We start from the raw sequence: 8195 nt of genomic DNA, 5'->3' as shown, positions 1-8195 counted from the left end.
CGCGGCGCTCGGCATTAAGATTAAAGAAGGAAAGGGGGAGAAAGAGAGAAGAGAATATCTTCCACCCCAGATGCAGTGAGCTTCAGCGCAGAATAATAAAGCTGTCTCAATAAATAACGTGCCTGTGTCTGTCAGTAGCTAGTTTATTTGCGTTTTTCGCCTGGTTTGTTTATACTAGTGCCCCCTCTCTCTTGGGTGTCTTTACAGCTAAACAAGCAGGTATTTATCTCCAGTTCCAACCCTGAGTTCTCAGAGAGACCAAACTTTAAGGTTATTAAAATTTCAATCATATTTATTTATTGCAGAAAAATAATATACAATGATATTTACAAAACAATCATAAAAATAGGAATGCATTTAGACACCGGATCTATTTGCATTTTAACATGGGTCATCAATAAATAAATAAAATGTTTATTTTTTTTCTCAGAGGAAAAATAATAATAATAAAAAAGTTAGGAACCGGGTATATAACAGCTTGACCCCAGCTTATTCCCCCCTAAAAAAAAAAAAAAAAAAAAAGGTTTTCATCTCTACAGGGATATTTTTGGTTCGTTGTTTGGTTTCATTCAAGAATGAAGAAAGTCCACAATAAACTATTTCCTTTCATCAGTGGCTCATAGGCACGACCTCTTGGGAATGCATGCAAAAAAAAAAAAAAGGCAAATAAAAAAAAAAGATTCCAACATTCTTCGTCAAAATAAAAAAAAAAAAATCGAACGATTCAAACTTCTATCAGAATGCAGAGATGTGTGGATTGTACCGACGCCCAAAGGGTAGTCACTGTCCAAAGCCCTTGTCTCTTTCTCTTTCCTTAAGTGCTCCCCACGCCCTGCTTTGAATTTGGATATTGCTCTTCTAATTTCCAAGAAATCCTTGGTATATATTTTTTTTTTAGACAAGACCAAAAAAATCGTATCCAACTTCAGAGTCTCTAGATTGTCCATTTTCTCCTTCTGTGGGAACAATGTCATCTGCAAAAACCCAGAGAGGGCGGAAAACTCGTTACTGAAATGAAAGATACACATACATCTACCTACACCTCTCTGTCTCTGGAAATACACGTATGGGGCATGAATAGAGGAGGGAGAAACGCCTGCCTCTGCCGTGCAGACGGTGCGGTGACCGGGTGACACCCCGGTCCGGCAGCCAGCGGTGTCAGAGCCGAGGGAAGGGGGCTGCTGGGGCGGTAGGAAACGCTCATCGGGAAGCACACAGGCGGACATGGATTCACTTCAAAATACTAGCAGCAGCAGCAGCAACCATCCCAGCAGCCCCGCTGGCTCCGCAGCGTTTGGTGAAAAAGTGATCTCAGGCCGGCCCCATCTGGCTGGGGCACACCCGCATCGCCGCCGCCTCCCCGCCCGCAGCCCACCCCCGCCGGCAGCGCCCCGCCACGCGTGGGCCCCGCGGGGCCGTGGGCGCACCTCGGGCCGCGCAGGGGGAGGGACGCGCCGGGGTGGGGGGGCGGGGGGCACCTCCAGCCGCCCTGCTCTCCGGCCGGCCCTAGAAGCCAGGCCCCGCCGGACGGGGAGGGCCCCTCGCTCCCCACGGCCACGCGTGCCCGGCCCAGGGAGCACTCTGCGACCCCTCAGCTGCCCACCCCTCTCCCCCTTCCCCCCGCCGGTTTCGGGGTCCCTGCCTTACCTAGGGCTCCTGCCGGGGGGATGCGGGTGGGGGACGCCGCCTGCTAGTGAGATGCGGACATGGACCAGGCGCCCTCCATTCTCCACACCGAGAAGGCGTAGCTGAGCCGCTCGTGGGCCACATAGCTGCAGCTTGCCATCTTGGAGTCCAGCTCGTCGCTCTGTAAGACCTGGTAGAGGAAGTCGATGTACCTGGCCGCCAGCTTGAGGGTCTGGATCTTGCTCAGCTTGTCCGAGGGCAGCGTGGGGATGATCTTCCGCAGGGCGGCGAAGGCTTCGTTCAGCGACTGCGTGCGCTGCCGCTCCCGCACGTTGGCCATGACCCGCTGGGTCTGCAGCTCCTCGTACGACTGGGGGCTGCCGCCGCCGCTGCTGCTGCCGCCGCCCCCGCCGCCCCCGCCCGACCCGCACTTCTTGCCCCGCTTGCCTTGGGCCGGGCTGCAGGGCTCGTCCGCGGCCCCGACGGCGCCGCCGGCGCTGCGGCGGCTGGAGCGCCGCTTGCGCCCCCCTCTCTTGTTGTTGGGCAGCTGCTGCCGGTCCGGCTCCTCTTCGCTGTTGCTCAAGCTGTCGTCGGCGGGGGAGACTGGCGAGTTTGACTCGTCCTGCTGCATCATCTCTGGGGGGAGACGCGAGAAGCGGGCCGGGAGGGGGGGGAGGGCAGGGAGAAGAGGGGGGCACCTAACCCGCCAGCTCCCCCTTGATCGGCTGCTTCGCTGGCCTGCGAGGAGAAGGAGGAGGAGGAGGGAGGGAGGGAGGGAGGGAGGACCTCACTTTGGGGGGAGGGGGGATGGCATCAGGATCCAAGAGGAAAAAAAAAACGCCAACCAAAAAAAATCCCTCCCGATCCCTCCTTGGAGCCCCTTCGAGGTGTCTGGGATTGGGAGAAAGTTGAAGACTTGGAGGTTCTTATAGCTCCTGCTGGCGGAAAGTTTGGGGGCAGCAGTGTCATTGGCCTGACGTGGAGAGGAGGGACTTTTGCTGAGTTTTATAGGAAAGTTTCCGCTTCCCCCCCTCCACGCCCTCCCCCAATTATTTTTTTCAAGCCATTCACAAGTGATCTGGCCTCCCCCCCCCCCATACATCCTTACCCCAACCCCTTTCCTCGCTTCCCTCTCCGCGGTTTCTCCCTCAGGCTCCTTCGGTTCGCACTCGGCTTTGGAGTCGTGCTGGGGGGCTGGGGCGGGAGGTTATGGGGGTGCCCGTGCACTCACTGCGCTGCTGCGGAAGGGCCAGCGGGCCGCTTAGTGCCTGCACTGGGGGGCTGGTGGGGGGCTGCCCCGGAGCAGCCGGGGGCAGCCCGCATCTCTCGGGCTTTCCCCGCCGCAACGGGCACGGCTTGCAGCGAAAAGGGGGAAAGGGAAATTGCCCGCGGGGCAGCATCCAGGCACATCCTAATTTTGTCCCGCTCTTGCACACACTGCGCTCCCATGACCGAGCGCCCCCGGGGTCTGGCTTTCCGAGGGAGCCGCACGTTTCTGGGTTGGGGAGGGGGGACGGCACAGCCTTGTCCTGTCAGGCTGGAGGACTGCGCTCGGAGAAAGCCATCTTCAGAGGTGGAAACTAAGCATAGGCTTCGTACGTACGCACCAGTCGTTGAGCTCGTCTTAAGAGAAACCCGGGAGGATCCGCGTCCCCAACCTGGCATACCGGGAGACGGGAGGGTGTGCAGACCTCTCTGCCCACACTTTGTGCCTACTGACCGCTCACTTCAAGTCGCCCTCCCTGAAGGCGCCCGAGTCCGGCACTTCCTGGGAACCCAGCTTATTTATTTTTAATTCTCTTTTACGTTTGCAGCCAAAGCTATTTCTCCCCATCCCCCGCCTTTGTGCCTCCTTCCCCGCTCGCTGGCAGCACAGAGCAGGTGGTGTGTCTTTTTAACAACAGCTCAGATTCAAACGGGGAACGCCTGGGAGGGAAAGCTAGAAATTGCCATCCATCAATAAATGGGGCGATGCACTTTTGCTGCTCCCTGCGAGGGCACCGCCCGCCTCCGCTGCCGGCTCGGGCACCTCGGGGCGTGGGGCAGAGCGGGCAGCGCTGGGGCTCCCCGGCTGGGTTTGAGGTGAGAGGGCGGACGAAATAGAGGAGTGATAAATCCGAGGGATGAAAAAGAAAAAGACGAGGCTTCTGGAAGAGCGCTGTCATCTGCTCCGGGGAAAAGAGCCGTCTCTCCCTTCTGCCTGGGGGCTCCCTATCCTCCGGGCAGAGGCCACCCATCCCGGGCTCTCCGAGGGGCCAGGACGCCGGCACAGCCGCCGCCAAGGGGCAGCGGGCCCAGCCCGGCGCGGCTGATGGCCCCGCTCTTTGCCGCAGCCCCTGGCGGGCACCCGCCGCGGGCGGAACTGCGCCGCTGCTCCTTTGCGGTCCCCCAGCTGAGCTTTCCTCCTCGGGTCTTCCATCCCGCGTTGCGAGCAAATAGCAGTCTGCCCTAAACCTTTTGGGAAACAGGCGGAAACAGGACCAGGGGAGGAAACAGGGACTGGCTCACCAGGCAGGGGAAGGCATGCCGGCACACAGACCCACAAACAGTGAGTACAGCTTCCCTGGCTTTCGGCTTGTCCCTGCTGTGTGCTGCAAGCTGTAGGCCTCTCCACTCACCTCGACACCACGGCTTGTCTGGGGAGCTTCAGGGGTTCCCTTGTGTTGGCAAGCAGCTGCTGACCCCAAGGTAAGAGGTCCTTCCACCTCCCTCTCACCAATAATTTTGGCTGTGCCCAGAGCCTTGGTGCTCCTCTGGCATGTTGAACTGTGTCATTACAGTGCAAAGGTTGGAAACAGTGGTGGTGGGTATCTCTAGGGAGCTCTGGTGGCTTGCCTGCCTGCCTGCCTTCCTTCCTTCCTTCCTTCCTTCCTTCCTTCCTTCCTTCCTTCCTTCTTCCCCTCTCTCCTCTCTCTCCCATTCCTCTTACTGAAAAAACCTCATACCTAGGTAACCATTACCTTGCGGGGAACAGGATGCTGGGGCCATGCTGGGACAGTGGAGCCCCACATCAGAAAAATCAATGGAAGCAATCCACTGCCTGAAAGAAGGGAGGCGCAGCATCTCCTGAGATGCTTCAGCAGGAGGCACGGCTTCTCTGTGTCAGCTGAACTTTGGGTGGGACACAGGACATCACCTGCTTGCCATAGGGCAGGAGGAGGGTGTGCAGAGGAGGGTGTATGGGAGAGGCAAGGACAGGTAGAGAGGGAGTATTACATGGCTTGGAAAACCAGAAAACACAAGGAAATGTAGGAAGGGGGTGACCTTGAGGAGAGAGGAGAGGGATTGACCATGACAGATATTGGGGTTTAGGGTCAGTTACTCTTCATGGAAACTGCAGCAAAAGCAACCGGCAGTAGTTAGCAGAACACATGTGGTGCTACCTGAGACCTGCACACTGCTGTATGAGCCGTGACTACACAGAAAACCCCATCATTTTCATTTTGGTTTTTACTTTATCCTCGACTCACAAATCATGTGCTCAGGAGCAAATGAAACTAAGCCCATGCTATTACTGCCAAGACCCACCACAGGAGTGCAGGGACCAGGCGAGCTGTGGCATGAGCAGTCTGGCTTGGGGGACCTGCCGCTGGGCTGGTGGTGGGAGCCTGCCTGGATCCCCCAGGTCTGCTGGTGGGCTTGGGGTGTATGAGGCTATGTCTGTAGGAGGGTGGATGTGTCACAGTCATGTCTGGGAGCCTGTGTGGGACAGAAAGACATACTGGTGTGTTTACGTGTGAGGTGTGTTTGTGTGTGTATGCACGCATGCATGTAGAGTTGATCTTTTGCAGCGTGCATACATATGTGTGTTGGGAAGGAAGGGGAGCGAGGACTGTGCAGAGTTTAAAGAAAATCAGTCCAACTCTGGTTTATTTGGAAATATACAGTTCTTGTGGGGATGGAGGTGCAAGCTTTGTATTCCACACTAAACTAGTAATCATCGTGTAGTCCATACAGTGTTAAACCATCTCTTTTGAACCTCCAAAAGCCATTAAGATAGACCCACAGATCACTCTGGAGCATGGGATGAAAGATGCCACATCCTGTTCTCTGTTATGCAGAGGCATGGCTTAGGTGAGGATTCCCCTGGCTCGTTGGGCAGGCTCTCAACCCTGCTTCATGCTTTGGAGGTGGCAAGCAAAACTGCAAGCAGCTCCAGGGCCTTTCCAGGGATATTTCCAGGTCTATTCCTGCGGGCTTCCCTGGGCCTCAGCTCAGGAAAATGTGTGCTGTGGGATCAGCCCTTACATGGGCCACTGTCAGGACACAGAGAACTCCAGCATTTTGTCATCTGTGCAGTAATGTATAGTACTGTGCAGTAATAATGTATAACATCTGTGCAGTAATATATCACACTGGTAAAGTAACCACTTAGATTACAGGTGTGGGTGTGAACATGGGGCTAAATAAATGACAAGCTCCTAGGAAGATGAAATGAGGAATAAGCTTAGGAGAATGATAAAACAGGTTGGGCTGTGATGATCATTGTGGTCATGAAAACAGCTGGAAAGTATCCCCCAACTGCATGCAGGGCCTTGTGTGAGCACCCGATAGCTGCTGAGACACTCAGGCTGGGACAAGCAGGGTCTGCCTTAGCCAGGCAGAAACATCACAGCATTTGAGGGGAGTAGGCCCACAGTTTGCTTCTTTCTTTGATTTTTGTTTAAAAATGAATGAAAGGTCTGATTTTGTCTGCCTGTTTATAAATCAGTGCAGAAGTTTAAGAACTGATGTGCACAAGATCTGGTGGTTACAACTACAATGTTGCCCACTAATGTGTTATGCGCATACACACAAATTACAACTGGGTTGCAATAGGCTGTTCGGTATTCCTCATATGGCATGCGTATACACACGTTGTAATTTAGCTCTCAAAGGCTGTTCACTGTGGTAAAATACCAAACTCTCTCACTGGTGGAGATTTCTTGAGATATTCAGCAATGCAACTATTACATATGTGCACACTTAGAGACAGGCTGCTGCCTGAGTATTTCCAATGTGGAAGCCTCAGAAGCTGTATCTTTAAGACCTATTTCAAAGGCCACTGAAATCAATTGAAGTTTCCCCACTAATTTCCATGGCGAGGTATTTTAGTTCCTACAGATGCTAGGTGAAAGCCTGGTCGAGACCCAATCCCTACAAAAGGGACAAGAGAGCACCCAAAAACTTTCCACACTGACGTTTGTGCTGCAATTTACTCCGTGCTCAAAGCACACCAGGAAACGAGCTGCGAATTCTCGCTGTGCCCTCGTACAAACTTGTGCAGAACAACAGTAAACGGGCAGCAAGAATATATAAAGGGTCCGAGAGCGGAACCCATTTTTCGGTTTCTTTCTCCTTTTTCTGTCTTCCTATTCACCGCGGCAGCTCATACAACCAAGGACGCGGAAGAGCTGCCAAGCACCTCGGTTAATAAAACCTCGCTGCTCGGGCACGACCGGGGTGGGCGCGGTGCTGCTCGGCTCCGCCGGCGGGGCTCGGGCAGCGGGGGCCGCCCGTCGGGGCCGAGCCGCGGGGGAGCGCAGCCGCCGGGCTGTGCGGCCGGCGGCCACCGGAGGGCACGATTCCCCGCCGGTCCCCGCTCCGGCCGGCGGCGGCGGGCACGGCTCGCAGGTGAGTCGCTCCCCGCTCGGGGAGAGCTAGGCGGGCATCCGCTGATCCGCGGGATCCAAGTCCCTTCAGGCTGGGTCACCCGAATTTCACGGGACTGAGATGCTGCCCGCCCGCTCCCGGGTCTGTTTGCACAGAATTCCTTCAAAGCCGCCGTGTTTCAGCGAGCCCCGAGTGTTTTTCTCTCTCGGGCGGACACAAGCGCCGAAAGCACCGCTGCCCGCCCTGCGCGGCGCCACCCCGGCACGGCCGCCCAACCCCCCCCTTCCCGCCCCCGGAGCAGCGAGGCCGGGCTGGGGGGGGCACATGGACCCTCCAACGACACAGAGACACTTCTCACTGGTGTGCTTCTAGCCCACGGCGCTTGCTCTGGAAAACTAAAGGACAACACGGGAATCCTTCAAGGAATCAGTTTCATTGTCAAAATGACAATGATTTTTATTTTACTTTTGAAGCTCGTTGTCATATGGTCGTTCGTCTAAAAGTCCTAACGGCTTGCTGGCCCAGAAGGATGTGACAGTGGCATTTTTCAAGTTTCCTGAAGCGAAGCCTCGTTGCTTCCAGTTCTCCCAGCCTCCCCGATGCGCGGCCAGCCCCGCGGCCCAGCCCTCTGCGCTTCTGCCCGCCCGGCCGCGGGGCTGCGCCGGAGGGAGGGAGCGCTGCGCCGCCCTGCGCGCAGGGCTTTGGGTTGCTCTGCGCAGTCCGTCCTTCCCAATTTTCGCCTCAGTGCAAGACCAACAAATACCTATTATCGAACTAGCGATCCTACATAGGAGACAGGTGTCCCAATAAATTAAGATCTGAAATTATTTGCAATACATGTTTTAATATAAAAACGTTTGTTTGTATATGTTTTATTCAGCTCTGGGAATAATTTGTGGCAGTGGATGGACCTTTTTAAGCAAAGCATGAGTATCTTGGTGGAAGCCTGAGTGGTATCCTCTTCTCCATCCCAGAGA

At 55.3% G+C, this 8195-nt stretch overlaps 1 protein-coding gene across 1 annotated transcript; it reads right to left on the bottom strand.

The window, feature by feature from the left end:
- Window positions 1–308: 308 nt before the first annotated feature.
- Window positions 309–2560, bottom strand: TWIST1 (twist family bHLH transcription factor 1). Its single transcript, XM_054816728.1, has 2 exons — window positions 1648–2560; window positions 309–974 (listed from the first exon to the last, which is right to left on the bottom strand). The coding sequence occupies exon 1, from the start codon at window positions 2258–2260 to the stop codon at window positions 1691–1693; it is 570 nt and encodes a 189-aa protein (XP_054672703.1). The 5' UTR covers window positions 2261–2560; the 3' UTR covers window positions 309–974; window positions 1648–1690.
- Window positions 2561–8195: the final 5635 nt, after the last annotated feature.

Source organism: Grus americana, chromosome 2 (genome assembly GCF_028858705.1).
Source record: "Grus americana isolate bGruAme1 chromosome 2, bGruAme1.mat, whole genome shotgun sequence".
NCBI classification, from domain to species: Eukaryota; Metazoa; Chordata; class Aves; order Gruiformes; family Gruidae; genus Grus; species Grus americana.
The sequence above is the reverse complement of the archived record's forward strand: the minus strand, read 5'-3'. Positions and strand labels throughout refer to the sequence as shown.